Here is a 17,878-nt window from a genome sequence, read left to right on the forward strand (position 1 = left end):
CGCATCAGTTCTAGTTGATCAGGTCTCTAAATTGATTTGCGTTGGTCTCGAACTGTGAATTTGTATGTTTTACTTCCAATTAACTTGGCTTCTTCGTGCGGGTTGTTATATGAGGGCTTTATTAATCTGGCCACAAAATTAGGGAACAGCAGCCTTCCTCTGGTTACCGTTTCCATCGTGATGCTTCATTTTGCCTGCGCGGCATTTCCGTTTCTCACTCTTAATGAAGGACCCATAAACTCAAACGTGAAAGCAGTGACTCTCCTGAAAGACTGGCAATTCGGTGGATCCGTCCATCGGTTAAAGGACTCACCTTTTCGCTTTCGTAGTGCCCTTTTTCCCAGTTGCGGCCTGTTTCATAACCCTAACCAGCCACCGCCAGCATGTCCAACTTGCAGCCACCGAATAATGACAAAGTAAAGCACGTCACTTTTTTTTTAGCTTTAACAAAAGAAGTTTGAACTGAAAAGAAAGACCCAATTCCCCGCGGCTGTAAGCTCAACTCCACCAAAACTGCCGTCAAAGGGTATCCGACAAGCACCGCTGCAAGTTATGCAAGACTGGTACTGCAGCAGAGATGGTGCTGTTGTTGTTGTTACTAGCGAATCTAGTACCTGCCACCCAAACTCGTGTTTTGAATAAAAAGTCACAAAGAATTGGATGTTGGTATTTTTTTTTAGTTTTCATATATTGTATAGTTTTTATATGTTATAGATAGTGTAGTAGCTAGCATGTCTTTCGCCAGCGCGGAACGTCGAGCTCTTTAGAATTTATCACGATTTTATCCAGTTATTCTGTTCTGCTACTGACGTTGTTACCGTACAGACAGACTATCAGGTGGCTCCAATCAATTTGTGACTAAGTGCTGATGATGAATAAATCGTCTGCTAGAAATAATAGTTAGGTTCACTGTTTTCCCAATTACCTGGACCCGTTAAAACAATTTATGTCCTTATTAGCGTCACGTTGCGAGAACTGTGCCCCTGCCTATTGCTAGCAAGCTATGATGTACTATTTCTCGTTATTGTCGCTCGCTGCAGGAGAAATATTTCGGTCTATTACCAGGTGGACGAAAAACTTCTATTATGGTCGGGACCAAAGGACATCTGAGCTTTTTGAAAAAAGCTTACATATAACTATGCACAATACACTGCTTTGCTTTAGGCCACGAGAGCCCGCTTTCGTAATCATCGACAGCCTCTTAATATATAGGAGTTCCATCGCTTGCTAGTCTTGCCGTAACGCCTAGGTCAATGCGAAATGGGCGCTAGCTCAGCCCACGTCACCGACCCTGTGCCCTTGTAACCAGGGTCGCATGCGACGTCCGCTTTCGCTGCCTACCCTATCGTAGCGGTCGTAAGTCAGTCACTATGACTAACCGCTTTTATGTACAAAGGACTTTCTCTCTAAAGCGAGAGAAATATAAGATAATTATATAATGATTACCTCTAAGTTCTAAAGCTTGAACGAAATGTGCTACGACATTTGTTTTATGTCGAAACAAATATACCCTTATTACTTTATTTAAAAAATTGGGTAATTCATATATTTTTTTAATAATCTTGGAGAAGGGGTACAGATATAAAGTAGTTTCTTACCGCACCTAAAAGAAAGATAAGATAAACAGATTCAAGATCCATTCCATCCAAGCATTGTTCAAGGTTTAAAGTTGGCCCATTAATCATGAGATTCAATAATGTTATAATGGGGGGCATTGACAGTACGAATAAGGGAATTATACCGTAAGCTTTACGGTGCAATCATTCGGAAAGCCGATAACTCAGAGATCAAGGTTCCCCTTTAGAAATCATTGGAAACCTGTCGTCGAAAGGTCATACAGTAAATCATAAAAGAAGTTGTTACTATCAAGGTATAGATGTATTGGTTCAGTGTTCAAATAGTGTTCCTTATGGCGAATGACTTAGCTGGACTAAATTGTTTTTTCTTTTCAAATATTAAGAGTATCGAGAGCATTTCACAAATTGCAATAGTTATCGATACGAAACTTCATTGTATTAGATGGACAACAGACTGCAACAATATTGTACCGTTGTTGAAATGCATATGTAAATTCTAATATACGTTTATGAATAATGGTAACCTTCGTTTTAGACCCACCATCGGCAAAACTGGAGATGAACCCAATGACGGTGAAAGATATTGACACGATGCCCAAAGACGTTGAAGTACTACTACGTTGCGATGTTGAGGACGGCAATCCCACTTGGACACACCGGACTCGTTGGTACCATAATGGAGTGCTTTTCAATGAAACCTCCGAGTACGAGTTAGGGCTTCCTGGATACCGAGACCAGGCAGGAAACTATTCATGTAGCTTGCTGAATGATGCTGATTATGGAAATCTTTCGTTGCCTGTATACCTCGACGTTGAATGTTGGTATTATGAATTGTGCACAAAAAACACTAATCAGAAGCTTCTAATATTTCAGATGTTTCAAAGTGTCGTTAATTGATTTTATTTAACGTTAAAAAGTTTTTTTTTTTTACGATACAACATTTTGGGTGTACATCATAGCAGCAGTTAGCTGACCGCCAATCGTAACGTACGCACTACGACGAAGCATAGTTCCCTTTATGAGGATTACATAAGAAGTTATACGTTAAGCTGAGAGCTGCACCTTAGAGATTTCAAAAGCTACTTCAGCTCTAATAGAGTAGCGAACACTGCCGTTTTTGGGCAGCGCGGAGATCGACAGTGTCGTAGGGACTACTCCAAATAGTCGACAACCATTTCAGGTAGTGACAATAGTGAACAGCACATTATTCTACTGCATATAAAACAAAAACGTGTTATTTTTTTTTAATAATAGATCATTGTGTAAATCTCGTTTAAGGACAACGATTCTTACTGCGGCATTATTTACCATGACGGTCGGTGTTCGATCTTAGCTAATACTCTGATTGCAGAAGCCAATAAATTTACATTTTGTTCTTCGTCTACACTGAACCCGGACATATTTTATAATAGGTTTAATAATAATATGATCAGGTTATTTGGTGTCATCTTTATTTTCGACCAATCCAAAGACTGGAATGGGGCACCCGTTTGCGTCACTGGGGCTTTCTCGTCCCCTCGTCAATTTATAACAAAAATTGACAATTTGACTATGACAAAAACAATGAATAGATGCGGGTACGTTCCTGAAAGAGGTCAGATTCAATCACAATGATACTTTTTAGTCGTTCAAAACTGGTTCTGCTAAAAAATTTTAGTCTATATATAAATATTGAATTCGCATAAGAGTCATAATAACCAGCAGAAAACGATCTTTCGCCTACATCCAGCTGTACTCTATTGAACGATCTAAGCTAACAGTTTCAATTGTATAGCGATAAATTCTTTTGAGTGCACACCCGTCAATGGTAGGTGTACAAAAACGTTTTAGTCAATGCTAATGCTTGATACGCCTGTACGTGTGTGCAGCAAGCTAAACGAAGCCTATAAACACAACTCGATCCGATCCAAATCAGGCGATATTATTGTCGATAAGCGGTAGGAGCAGACGATCCAAATGTCTAAATGTGGCGGACTCAAATAAATAATGATTCAAATTTGCGACCTCGTTTATCTATTAAAGATCCACCTGGCGCTGCGCGTATCGAGATTGCAGAGCTATACGCCGTTAAAAATAAATCAGTCACGTTACTATGTCTTCTGGATGGCGTGGGACACCCAGATGTGCATGCCTATTCGTGGTATGTCAATGACACGTTCCTCGATGAGACGATTGCCAACAACTACACCATCGACAACATCTCTATGGATACCCAGGTTGGTTCATTCTCTTTGCTTGCCAAAACCATCAAAATTGATCAATATACTATAGAGTTTGCCTTTTCCTTAACAGAAAACACAATATAAGTAATTTAGATTTTTCCCACGTCAGGATCTCGCTATAACGAATCGTTTATGTCTAGGAAAAATAAATCCAGATCACACGTTTGATTAGCTATAAATTGCTCCGTATCTAGTATAAAGTCGCCCATTTGACGTGTCAACTTGATTTATTCAAACGCTTGCACGTTGGGAAAACACTGCGCATAGGGATTCGGCAAGAATGCCGTTTTACTGTGGGCTAGAATCGGGTCATCTACCTTTTTTACAAAAGCAAGTGTCCTGTGGCCAAAGTTCACACTCTGCGCACTGCGGAGTAGGCAGCATTTTTTGTGCAAAGGTTTCACAAAACTTAGTTGCCCCTCTGACATAAGTACTCCATTTACGCAGGCCTGAGTGGCCCACATGGATTCAAAAGCTGAGGACATGTTAGGGAATTCAATCATTTTGATTTTCAACTTGGCCCTATCGTAGGGTGCCATCCGGCTTTTCATCATGGTCTTCTCAGCCGATTTAACAAAACTGTCCCATAATAGCGTACGAGAGTTTTCAGGCCATTTACAAGCAACTCGTTTACGGGGCTAAGGTAACCGTGTAGTACGACCATTGGGACAGTCGGTGGGATGTCAGTCGGTGGCTTTTTAGCTTCCTCCTTACAGAGATAATTTGAGACAAAACTTCACGAATTTAACTTAACAATTCGTACTTCTAACGGAACAATGTTATCTACCCTTGCGCAGTTATTGAAGTACAAGTTCCATGAACGTACATCTCGCGGGGCCGTTTGATCTTGACATTAATCATACTGAAAGACGTATTATCATTTGCGTACGGTGCGAAATTGGTGCATGGGAAATGGATCGTTCCACATGGAAGCCTCATGCTCCTAATTTAGAAGATGGCGCACAGCATGTTGCCATTGCATCAAAGAACGCGCGGTGCCATGGCCAGTTTCTGATAGAAAAAAAAGTTCACAAAATGTATCATCTCAACAGCGATGCTACCTTGTTTGTTCGCGTAAATATGCTATTTTCCCGCCATTGCCAAATCGTGCTGAATAAGACTATTGTCAACAAAGCATTGACTTTGCGGATTAACACATCAAGGAAAAGCTCTAAGTATTATTTTATATAATAAATAATATTTTATTAAATTTGCTTATTAGAATTATTGCAGTTTCGTTAAGCAACAAATGATGGCTCGGCTAATAATTATCATAATAATTAGAATAAATAAAATGGAAATTGATATTTCCAAGATAATGATGAGAGTACCTTAGCATAGTTTCGCTTTATTCCGGCAATTCAGATAAATGACAGTTAGATAGTGCAAAATTCAAGAAAGCTTATGTTATATAATTTGTACTCATCATGTAGCTACTTTCGTTATCGTATGTTTTTTTTTTATGTGTGAGCTTGCTTTTTGTCCCATTAGCCTTATTCTTTGTCCATTAATATATTGCTTTTGTAATTAGCGTCAATATGGATGCGAGGGCAAGAATACTGTAGGCAGCGGCCCTCGGGGCTATATGGATCTGATGCAGTTTGCTCCTCCAGCTATCGTCGAGCCACTTCCACCCGTATTTGGAGCTCTATTCAACGACTCGTCCATTGAGCTACGTTGCCGAATTGAGTGCAGTCCGGAGTGCAGCGTCCAATGGCTCAGAACTCATCCTGATAAGGGGACGTACAATCTTATGTATGATCCGCTCTACACGATAAATGTAAGCAGGCAACGTTTCTTACTTTAACATGTAAAAGAGGATCGAGCTGCGGACATACGCAGCCACCATACCGGCAGCCATTAAACTAGACTCTGGTAGTCTTATTTTTCAATAAGTAAGGGCGCTGTAAATAAGGTGTGTAATAAAATTACTAATTTTATCGGATTGAAAAGCCCTAATAATAGTCACACTTTGTTACCCCATAATGGAGAGGCTCAGTCAGGCAGCATACTACAAAGCAGATATGATCTTTGCTGTTTGTACACAAAACAACTAATCGAACTCATTATCTCATCTCATCTCTCTCATGCAGCACACAAATGCCTGAAATCCAAATATTTATAATAATAACAGTCGAGGACTGCAATAGCGCATCCGCCAAAGCTCTTAATTAGGTAATTGTCTAAACGCAGTCGACAAGAGGGCCCCATTTTGCCGATTAAGCGTATCTACATTACTTTGCCCTAATAACTGAAACATATCGTCACACCCGACGTTACGCGTTCGAACGTTATAGGGCCAGGCAACCTGTCGTATGAACTCCCGCGTGTTTTTAAGGCCATAGCTTTGTTCTTTTCTGAGCCTGAAGCGTATTTTTTCGCACAAAATGAATGTATTATTCATCTTGAATCTTGAAGAACAATCACTCCCATTATCGGGTTTGCTGTTTCTGTAACAGTAGTCACAAATTCAGTTCCATAGGCGTACCCAGGTAATCGATCACTTCTGCTCTACGGTAATAGTGAACCCCGAAAATTCATTATCTGAAAGATAACATGACAGATAGCTTAAAATCACTAGAAGCGTTCTAAAGATGGACGCCAGCGTTTGCTGCTGATCTTTCGCTGTTTTCGTATGGTTGTGTTTAACTGTTGTTGTATAGTTCCATACGCTGAAATCGGACATCACTGGCCGTCACCGATTTCAACGACATATAATATTTTTTCCGTACTTCTAATAGTAAACAGACTACCGGTTGCAGATTAAATCACGCTTCTTTACGTTGCAGTGGATAGCACGGGAGATTATACTTTACAAGCGTTTTTATATAGTTGCAGTGAGGCAAATTGGATGTTTTAGACCGGTTATCGCTGCGTTTGGGCCATGCCCATAATGGCTATCTGAAACAGATTGAGAACTACGGCGCCCTCTAGTGAGCACGGAGCAGTTGAAGACACGCCGGTACCGCATCTATTAAAAAAAATTGCAGAAACTCCTTCTGGAGTCTTCTTCCGCTGGTTTGGCAGATTTCATAATTGACGCTCCGTCGGCGTCAACTGGCGAAGTATCGACGTCGTTAGTCCTATGCAAATAAGTCCCTTGGAGCATGGATAAACTTTCAACAAGTCAACCGCTTACTGAGCAATTTCTCCAGTTCCCGATAAATGCGGGGCAGCAAAAAGGTCACAAACTGTGTGCGATTTTTTCAGCGCTATTTGCCGTTAGTAATATAATAATAATAATAATAATAAATTCGCTAACGGCTTTTCGCTTCACAGACTATACTGGATCCCGCCAACATAAGCGAAAACTACTTTTCTGGGGTGGTGTCAACGTTGCGCTTCAACCTGCAACTCTTTCCGAACGGTCTCCTTGACCTCAGTAAGGATGGTACTCAAAATAAAGACTTTATCGTACACTACTCCTGTGTAAGCAGCGGTAATTTCGTTGGACAATCGGTTAATTCAACTACAAAGTTTCAGGTTGAATGTAAGTAACACAAAATTAAGTTAGTGTACGTACGTACGATGATTCAGTTTAAAAATCGGTGTATGGGTACTATGGCTTTTAAAACCTAACGGGTTATCCGACCTCATCGCTGGATGGTTGTAGAAGCAAAGAATTCCGCTATTATATTGTTTATGATTTTGTTCTTTTTAAGCTAACTAAAAAAATAAATTTATGTACATATGCAAATCTATAGGGCAGAACGTGTTTTGCCTAAAGATGTACGATAGACAATCGCTACCTGTATTTCACCTATTATTTATACATGTTATTCCATACATTCAAACAGACGCTCCAAATAACGTTCGCGTCAACCCAGAACGCCAAAATGTTCGCGTCGGAGACCGCCATGAACTGGTTCAGTGTCGAGGCAAGGGCGTTCCTCCGCCTCAGTATCAATGGTTCTTTAATGGAGAGGTTGTGTCGAACAGTTCCCAACTGCCGCCTGAATACGATCTCAAAAAGGATCATCATGGCAATTATACATGTATTGCTTCAAATAAACATGGCCAGGCAACAAAAGTAGCTTACATCAATATTGTCTGTAAGTGTAATTATGCTGACGCGTTTATTGAAAGATAGTAACTCTCTTGTAGAATTAGGTATATATCTTTAGGTATATAACCTGTGTGACCCGGTCAAGCTCTTCCAGCCGGTACACGAAAACGTAATCGAGACGGTCAGGAACAAACACTAGAAGAAAAGTTCAGAAGACTTATTCATTTCGAAAAGATTTTAACCCGCCTATTACTACTACCGCCTATTACTGGGGTCGCCTTGACTTTAATTGTTCTTAGGACGGATACGAAAGGACTCCGTCTGTTGATGGAAGACAGATATGCCTAGAAAAAAAAGGATAACGTCTATAATATTATATAGGATAGATGACAATCGATCAGATTTAGATTCAGATCTAAATTAGGATAGAATCTAGATTAGAATAGGACACACTGCGATTCATTTAAGTTTAAGCAAAAAGCATCTGATTAACAAAAGTATCAGCCAAATACCCCCAGAAACGATATATTCTGCTGTCAAGTCGTCACTAGAGAATGCAAAAAAATGCACAGTTTTTCCCCTATAATGCCTAGTCTTTTTTATTGTATTATTTATTATGACATGTTCAGCGTTATTCAGGTTGAATAATGGCTTTCAATAGGATATTCAAACATAATTAGGCCATCAGTTTTGAAACCACCTGGATTCTGATATTGTTGTGCTCTTTTTGTACAGCAAAACTGTTTGTGTCGTGTTTACAGCTGCACAGCCATATGAACCCTTTGTCTATATTCAATGCGAGGAGTGTTACACACTTTAGCGACGTTATTTTATCTCTAAGGCTACGGACGGTGTACACTGCGTCACAGGTCAGCGAGGCACTTGTTTTTGTAATGGGCAAACCCATTGAACCCACTGACACCGTTGAAGAATACGGCAGCCACGTACAACCAGTGCGTCAAAGTGACCCAGTTTTTTCTCGAAATTTGCCCAGTCTCCATTATACGTCCAGATCAGATGTTTTTCAACAAGCCAATATAAGTGGTAACAGGGGTTGCTCCTGTCGAATATATAGAGTATGCAAGATCCATACGTAAGAAGCATACTTCACTTCAATATTCGAACATTTCAATATAGTGGACGTTAGACTGAGCAATCGTTCGTTCAAAACTAATCATTGCAAGATTTGAACAATACATTCTTGCATGCGCATAAACTGATGGGTGCCAACATCTTGTACATGTAATAACGAATATCAATAATGCAAGGGAGATAGAATTTTCTACATAGAAAACCTAAGTAAAACATCGCTTTCTTGCCCATTCCCGTATTTGCCCCACGCACATACACACCCATCCGCCTCTTTGTCTTGTCCATATTTCTTGTAGATAAACCGTCGTGCCAAATTCAACCCGAAAGCTCAACGGGCGACGACGACGAGCCGGATCGTCTCGTATGCCGGGTCGATGCTAACCCAGCTAAGTTCTCTGTTAAATGGGATCGCAATAATAAACCCCTCAATGACAAAAACGTCATTATTGAGGGGATGTCGGCGGTGCTTGTTCGGGACCCCGACACGGAACGGTTCCACTTGGGCGAGTATCGTTGTGCGCCAAACAACTCGATCGGCTTCACGGAGTGCGCCTACAATGTTGAGGGCGCGGCCACACTGCCTGCCGGTCTCGTGTGGATCGTTCTTGCTGTCATCATTATCTTATTGCTGCTAACAATTATAGTTTTGTTGATCTGCCTCTTCCGACGGAAGATAAAACGTATGTTGTTAATTATATTTAGCTACTATTGAAACATTTCGTTTGTTTGTTTGTTGTTGCAAGTGTTCTGTTCATGTCCGGGTTTCCAATCAACGATAGCTATGCCCTAGCTAACAATTACAGATTGATTTGTGTGTATGATAGGTACGCAGTGACTGTTTCCCGGTTTTGTATAATTGTACATTGTACGTACTGTTGTTCCTGAGCTAGTTATATTAACCAACACATCATGCATATCTATATAACGAAGATGACTTGCGTTTTATCATTTAACATTGAGGCATGCGAAAACGTTGCGAAACGTTTTATGATTGTTTTCAAAGCTCGTTTTTGTGTGCTCACTAATTATCTACGTAGAATATGATATCACAATGGTGGTACCTAAGGAGGATTCTGTTCGGAGCTACTCGACTGACAAGTAATGTAACATTCAGTGATCCGGGGTCTCGCCGATCAGCTCTACCACCATAGACGAGCGACGGCCTCAACTCAACTACGGTGTGACGCATTTAGCAAGTGTTGCCAACTCCTACTAAACCCCCTGTCTACCCAGGTACGACCTTTGCCAACTCTATCCAATTAGACGTATCGGTCTCGTTAAATTAGAGCCAGACGCTACGGGTGGTGGCAGTGAGTCGAAATTGCTACCGAATTTTGTGCAGTAGTCCTGTACGAACAGCTTGAACATTATGTATATAGATATATATATCTATCCCTCTCTTTCTCTATATTATTAAGAGAGAGGGAGATTCCATAAATGTTTTAGGTGCCGATACGGTGATCACTCGGCGACCTCAGACTCCCGAAACCGAAGAGTCACCATAAGCATTTCGATCTTAAAGAAAACACGTTCTATTTAGGAAGGAATCAGGTGTTTCAGTATATGCATCACAAATATACAGTTACTGACTTTATTTGTAGAAGATTGGTTTTATATTTGTCGTAACGATTGGCGGCTGCTGCTGCTGCTGCCAATCATTACGACAAATATAAAACCAGAGAACATTATCCTCAGACATTCTTTCCTACTTTCTATTTTCCTGTTTTTCATTTGTCCGGGAAAGCATTCGCCACCACCAGACGGGTCCGGCCTTCATGTAAAAAGGATGGCCCGGTGCCAGCTGGTACATGGACCTTCTCCTTTCCATTCTAAACAAACCATTTTAGAAATGCGTATTTTTTTGTTGCCCGATACACAATCTCGAAAAGTGCGAGCACGGTCATCGTTTGGATAGAGGAACCAACTGTGTTGCTGCAACCTTTCTGCAAGAATTCGTTCCCTATCGCGATTTCCGGAAGATATAATTATCTTCGTACAACAACGCATTGAAAGGAGCTGGATAAGGATTATAAGATAGTAGAGCTTAAAGATTACGTTCGCGTAATACACGTAATCGTGAGGATGAAGATCTCCGAACTGCACATCAGTTGATGATATTCGATGTTATCTATAAACAACAAAATCAGCAAGATTCTTATTCTGTTTATGCTTGCTGAGATAGTGAACCGTAATTTTTTGGGTCTGTAATATTGTAGTTTGTCCAGTAAATAGCATGGCCCGCCATACTTATTATTAAATTATCGTACTTATTAACTTATTAATTAATTAATAAGTTGTCTTATTTCTAATGTTACCTAGAAATTGCTGAGATCCGTTAATTTTTTTGCGCTAACTAATTCGACCTTGGCATTGTCTCAGTGCTTACGAGTTCTGCGAGTGATTTGCCTATAAATATGAAATTGGGCTACGTATCTTTGTGTGTTACGGTAAAAGCTTTCTCAAGCAGTTTACTTTGGACGCATCTATTTTGTGTTGTGTATTGATTCTTTCCTGTAGAACCTGACCCATATGATATAAACAGCGGTAGTTATGGAGGTGGGCCTCCCGGCACTTATCAGAACATTACCAAGGACCGTGCCCCACCTCCTTTACCACCCCAAGGCAATCCGAACGCGGTTGCGCCAGCTTACGAAAACATACCCTACAAGCGACCACAACCTAAAAAGGTAGATTTTCAATTGTAATTCAGTTCAGAGATAGAGATTTCGACCTGAAAATGCGATCATCCTTTTTCTTACCGTTGCTCAATATTCCAGTACCTTATCTCCTGTTTGAGGATTATTCCACAATCGAAGGATGACTGTGCTGGATGCCAGTTAATTAGCCGTTACCAATAGAAGCAATAATCTTTCTAAACACTAAACCTGAAAGTTTAACTCGAACGTTTTCATCGATATACGCAACCATTGGAACCTATCGGTACGATGAACGCAATGACCTCATATAATTACATAGCATCTAATGAGTAATTCTACTTATCCATACTTACTAACATACGTTTCGTTTCAACCTGTCCTTATTGGGTTACAGCAAATCGGTGCCGGTGAAGACCTGGTCTATGCCGACCTATACGAAGACATTAAGGCCGGCCGCATACCGGACCCACGAACAACCCAGCCTGACCTACCTCCAAAAAAAGAGCTGGTTTCCACGCCACCGTTGCCCCCAAAAGCGCCCGCAAGAAAATCCAGACAATAAATAGCCGCTTCAAATAAAACTGTTCACAGACAGAATGTAAAAGAACTGTCCATACCTAGAATATCTCGAGAAGTTTTGACACGCGGATACACAGGTGGGGCGATAAATTCGAATAATATAGGGCATAAAAAACGAAATACATGATTCTTTTACCGTTGATTTATTATCAGTGAGCTGCACTGAAGGCACGAATAGTGCCTTAGCTAGTGCTGCATGTCAAGGGGGAGAAGAGACTGCGAAGTGTTGTCTAACGGCGTGGAAAAAATTGTGGGTCACAGGCAAGTTCCCTGTCGCTCTGGCAAGCTTGGCTGCGAGCAACCTTATGTCAGGGAATCGCTCGATGATCGTGTATATAGAAAGGTTATGTCTCGATGTTACTAGATATTGAATAAATGTATGTGAGATTAATATGATACAAAATCTCGCAGTTACTGGCACTGTTAAATTCGTTGCCTAACCCGCTGATTCGTCGGGATAGTAATTGCTGACCCTTCATCTTCACGAGCACAGGAACTCGCTTGAGGGACTTTCTTCGACTCTTCAGTTTGCTCCTAAATTGTTTTAGCCCATTAAATTATAATCTTGTAACACATTAGATCGTCGTAATTTCACATAAACCAAATGATAACGAATAAAGTGAACTAGTTTTCGAACCCCCGCCTTCTTCCCATATGCTGTATTTGCTAAAATTGAATATCTCACTATGAAACCCCCAAATTCATTTGATCGAACCTAACGTATCGTATGCAACAAATGCGGTTATTACTGGCTAGCCTTTAGGAACAGTAGGGGAAGGGTAAAAGTGTCCGAATTGTAAAGGTGTCTCACGTCACCCGTTGGTGCAGCGAGGTAATGGATCGGTGTCTTGGCATTGGCGTTTGATCGCCTGCCGCTAATGTGTGAGGGAAAATGGGGTAGTCAGCCGTTAGAGTTAGTTAGCTCTTTGCGGCCATCTAAACAAACTACGAAAACAACTAGAAAATAGATAAAGTAGCAGCAGGCAGCGTGAGCGTCGTAAGCAACCGCGCCAGTAATAGTTATGATACGATAGCGCGCACAAGACAGGCAGTATGAACCCGCCCCATCGCGCGGACAAAATGTTTGCGCATTTGAGGGCAACGCAGAAAAACCCCTTCTAAAGAACAAACTTTCTCGCCTAGTCTGTCTCCTTATAGAACGGCGAAAGGAACCAATAGATTATTTCCAATATCGTAGCATATTCGTCTTCTTCTGATTCTGCCTGTTGAGTACGAGCTGCATATAACCAGTTCTTTTTACTCTGCGCCCTTAGGACAATAAGGGTTTGAATGTATGTTTTAACAATGACTCCGACGTTCTTGATTTAACTTAGCTTTACAAAAGCCGTTGGCTTAGCTTGACGACAGACGCCGTGGTAAAAATGACATCAAAAGGAAAAAACACTTCGGTGTGAACTTTTAAGTAGTAAATCTTTTTCAAACTAATAAGTTAGCGGAATAACCGCAAGGAAGTAATGTGTTGAAATGCTACAGTGAAGGCCTAGCTGCAATAGGACAAGTATGCCGTTCACAAAATCACCACTTCGTAATATTGGAATAGAGTATTGAATCACAATAACGGAACAATTGATATATTAGCGCTACTGAAATCGTGTGACTATCTCTTCCCTATAGGAGGGGACGCTCTCATTTTCTGGCCCAACTCCAACCTACTATGACTGTCTTAGTTAACCGCACGGCTGTTGTTGTTGTTGTTTATATTGTCGTATTCCTGAAAACGAAGCCTTGATAGCGTATTATTCAATAGAACGTGTTACATAGTGCGTCTGAAGGAAGAAGGCAGGTTTTCAATTGAGCTACCGTAATAGAGCGAAACTATGATACTCATATCAACTCCATGTCCTCGGTTTCAACTTGAATAACGTACTTTAAAAGGCCAGTCACGGCAGCTGTCTGTCTGGCACATGATAGTATAGACCCATCTGTCACTGACGGAGATACCCTCTCGCTAAAGTAAGAACAGAAACTAGATATTTATTAGAATCCTCGATTCAAGGCCTTTATTGTGTCCAAGAAACAGTGACTAGGACATATGTATGCCCAATACACGCGAGTGCCTAGCACGCTGTGTAATTTATTTCTGACTAAGATACATCAGATGAAGAACGCCGAATGGGTTGAGGGCAGCGGTGGCTTGCTGGCTTTCTCGGTATGACGAAGTGTGTTCCTTATCTGTATGCGTCCGTAGATGTTTCAACAGCAAAAGCATTGTGAACTATCTGGAAATCTAGAAAATGATCTGGAATAATGTCCATGATGATGAACAGTTGTTTGTTGAAAATAATTTAATATTAAACATGTCAGAATATACAGAAGCAGTTGTCTGATAGCTGCTGATTGTATCGTTAAACATCAGAAATAAACAAATGTAATAGTCAATGCAGTGTCGGTCTACAACGGCTATGTTCGGTGTGAGCAATAGGAATTATTATTATTACCAAATTGAAAAATCAGCACAAACGCACACACAGAATATATGATACTGTTTCAATTTGTTGAGGCGCGCGTCACAGCTTTCTTCTCTACCGGATAAAGTATTGGTGTACCCTAAGCGACTGTATGGGCCTTCGTGCTTGCGACAATAAGCATTTGTAGATGTTAGCTCACGTGCCTTGTAACTTCGAAGTTAAGTTTATTAGGTAACAACGACGCGTTTGCAGGTGTTCCATCGCACAGAGTCGTCGTTCGCGTGGTTGAGACCCGTGCCTGCGGCGTTGCGGTTCAAGCATTGATGTTATTCAACTTTTTTTTACAACCAATGCGGCTATTCCAGGTGTATTTGTCATTACGAAACCCGCGGATGGCTGTGTTAGGCGTGGTACTTTCTAGGACTTCCGTAAAGATCAAGTTTGCCATTCGAACGACGCCAAAATATGTGATACCTCACTGCAGACAATGCGCGGAATTAAAGCCCTCTCGTTTGCGACACAAGAAGCCTATGCCTATTGAATCGTCACTGCTTAAGGCTCACGAAGGTCAAGCGGACAATTGCAGCAAGGAAATTAGTACTCTAAGCGCATAAATATATCGTACCGCATATCCTAGCCGTTAATAGTAAGGGTAACACAGTTACGTTTTCCGGTCATGCCTATTACAATAGTAAACATTATAGCTTGTCTACGTGGATAATATTCGAATTGTTTGATCTTGTTCGATCCCTCAAACAACGGTGAAGTTTGAGGCCTATTTGCATTCATATGTTGCTCACGCGAAAATCGAATATGCTTTAGAAGGAAGCACAATTCCCTGGACGTGAGTCGAACGGCTCGACCCACGATTAAATGCAGTCCGCCTGGGTACCATTCGGGGTCGAGCTTCCAATTACATGATGTTCCATAAGATAATTTTTAAGAAAATTCCTTAAGAAAATTAAGTAAAGCTCTAATTCAACATCGTGGTAAATCCGTTTAGGTCAGATCGCGACATCTATAGAGTCGCATAGTGTTGGCCCGTAGAATGGTAGATATTTTGTCTACAATTTAGAACTAGGTGCATAAGTAATCTGTATTGTAAGAGTTTGCCTTGAAGCCAAAATATGGCTGTTACTGTTTTTTTTTTTTTTTTTTTGGTATTTTTAGTATCGTTGCTCGAATACATGTATTTGAAGCTCTTCCCACTGTATTAAGGCAATAATCGTATTAATTGTAGATAGATAGCCTAACTATAATTTTATACTATATTATGATGAAGCCCATGTAAGTAGCAAAATGTACGCCATTTTCATTCGGGTTATTTCGACAACAGCAAACGAAAAATAGAGCTGCTATTGTATAGAATGACATTAGACGGGAGCTGCGACGCACGAATGGTTGTTGAACGCCCCACCGCCCCCTGTCACCCCAACCTTGTCATGAGCCGCCCTTGGCAGCGTGCCATTCCTTTAGGGTCACCCCGAACAAGCTGCGGACCGAACGAACGAGTGCCGGAACTCCAAATCGCGTGGGTTTCTATGACAGAGGCGCTGTGCGACAGCGAATATAATTGCGTAGCTCAATAGGGCTGCCATGTCGTCCTGCAACATATTGCCTATTGGGCATTTCGACTCCGCTTTCGTGCCTTCGTTGATGCGCCATGCCTTCACGATCCGCTTGTGCAGGCCGAAGCCGCACAACGTGCGGTAGACCTTATGGCAAAATAGGCTCCCTTTCAGTTTGCAGTCCGAGAGCCTTGGGGGGCGAGCGGACCGAGGAGGTCACAAGGTCGCAAGCGGTGTCATCATGTAGATCACGTTTCGTCTTCGTCATGTCCACTCCGTAGATAAACTATACGTTCGTTATAGTCAGTGCCACAACCACTAGCGACACTGACTCCATCGGCAGGCTGTAAACACACGGCCAAATACTCTTTGCCGCTCTCCACGTCTGTTCCAGCTGTCGGCATCGCACTAACGACAACTGTAGCTAACGGCGACACTATCAAGGGCCAGGCCGATAACGTTTCAGCAACTACTACGCGCTAAAGCGAGCCGGGGGGGCAAGCAAGCGATGCCTGCCGTATATGCTCCGCGGCCATGTCGTTCTGTTGTTTAGCCGTAGCGGGCAGCTAACGGTCCGTGTCGTAGCGGTATTCGGAGCGAGTTCGGTTTAGAGAGGGCTGGCGTGGCTAACTAGTTCTGCGTACACGAATTCGAAGTGACGATTCACTGTGACAGCAGCAGTAACAATAAAGCGGTAGGATGATATCGCTCCGCGACGACTCAGCATAGCCCTTTGAAAATTTTGTCGTGGCAGACAGCTGCCGATGGCGGTAATCTCAGTTAGCCTTTATTCGGTTCGTAACTGCTGTTACCTGCTGGCTTTGCTGCACGAGCGCCAACGGAAACAGCAGCGACAATAAGGCAGAGTTCCCGGGGGGTCGGAATCTTCTGTAGTGCTTAAACGATCTCTCAGATTGTACATAAAAAGAGCACGAGTGAGCTAATTGCGGTTCCAACAGCCACAAGCAGCAGTGGCCAACCAATTACGATCGTTCGAAATTAGAAAGATATAGCGGTTACGAAGGGAGCAAGAAACAAAGAACTACTTCAAATTGATCGACAGGTAAATTGCAGTTGAAAAAAAAACTGCCTTCTCACTACGATATTCAGCACAACTACAACATTATTCATACGCACTCTAGAGCAGTAAGTTGGTACTGTTATAGTCCTTACGATCGTGCAGGTAGGCATTTAATTAATTGACCTCGATATTAAACGTGGGGGGAGGCGAGGCAGTCATTGTTCACTTAAAAAGCATGCATTTTTCGTGGGAACTTGTCGAAGTTATATATTCTACTGTACGGGATATTCTGTAGATCTCTGTAGGGTTTAATCAATTGTCATATCGAATAGCACTGCAGAAGTACTAATGGCAATGATGCCAGGCTTACGACCTGTGTCCTATCGTTGTATCGTTTGGACCAGTCAAGATTAGAATTGCTACAGACGCTGCTATACAGTTATCGTTGCAGAAAGGCTATCGACGCTGTTTGTGTTCATTACATTTGCCTTTCGATATGTCTCTTATAATTCCCGACCCGGACGGGATTCTCCGGGGAAATTCATAACCGCTTAAGTTGCTAAGCGCATCAATGACTCATTTCCTCAAGCCGCAGTTCCATATTCGCGATGCAATAACCCTGTTTATCTTAGAACACTGAAGGATGACGTTTGTAAAAGCCGTCCTGCTAGATTTCATTTCATTCGACGAAGATTTAGTTCCAATTTGAAAAGCTTCACTATATATA

At 41.6% G+C, this 17,878-nt stretch overlaps 1 protein-coding gene and 1 long non-coding RNA gene across 7 annotated transcripts in view; one reads left to right on the top strand and one right to left on the bottom strand.

The window, feature by feature from the left end:
* LOC111249126 (hemicentin-1-like) overlaps positions 1-14,533 on the top strand; it is a 32,189-nt gene extending 17,656 nt beyond the window's left edge. For 4 of the 6 annotated variants that reach the window (XM_086986069.1, XM_022802542.2, XM_086986070.1 and 1 more), the window contains 8 exons: positions 2,113-2,394; positions 3,600-3,793; positions 5,331-5,579; positions 7,079-7,289; positions 7,597-7,851; positions 9,194-9,577; positions 11,415-11,584; positions 11,949-14,533. In XM_086986069.1, coding sequence (XP_086842195.1) covers positions 2,113-2,394; positions 3,600-3,793; positions 5,331-5,579; positions 7,079-7,289; positions 7,597-7,851; positions 9,194-9,577; positions 11,415-11,584; positions 11,949-12,116 — 1,913 coding nt within the window. In that variant the 3' untranslated portion in view covers positions 12,117-14,533. Of the gene's footprint in view, positions 1-2,112; positions 2,395-3,599; positions 3,794-5,330; positions 5,580-7,078; positions 7,290-7,596; positions 7,852-9,193; positions 9,578-9,934; positions 10,131-11,414; positions 11,585-11,948 lie in introns of those variants that run through there. The other 2 variants (XR_015325742.1, XM_022802544.2) reach the window with 2 other exon arrangements.
* LOC147756173 (uncharacterized) overlaps positions 14,128-17,878 on the bottom strand; it is a 7,955-nt gene continuing 4,204 nt past the window's right edge. The window contains exon 2 of the long non-coding RNA XR_015325744.1: positions 14,128-14,381. This is a non-coding gene — a long non-coding RNA (uncharacterized LOC147756173). The remainder of the gene's footprint in view (positions 14,382-17,878) is intronic.

The sequence above is a fragment of the Varroa destructor genome, unplaced genomic scaffold (genome assembly GCF_002443255.2).
Source record: "Varroa destructor unplaced genomic scaffold, Vdes_3.0 BEIS01000004.1, whole genome shotgun sequence".
Lineage (NCBI taxonomy): Eukaryota > Metazoa > Arthropoda > Arachnida > Mesostigmata > Varroidae > Varroa > Varroa destructor.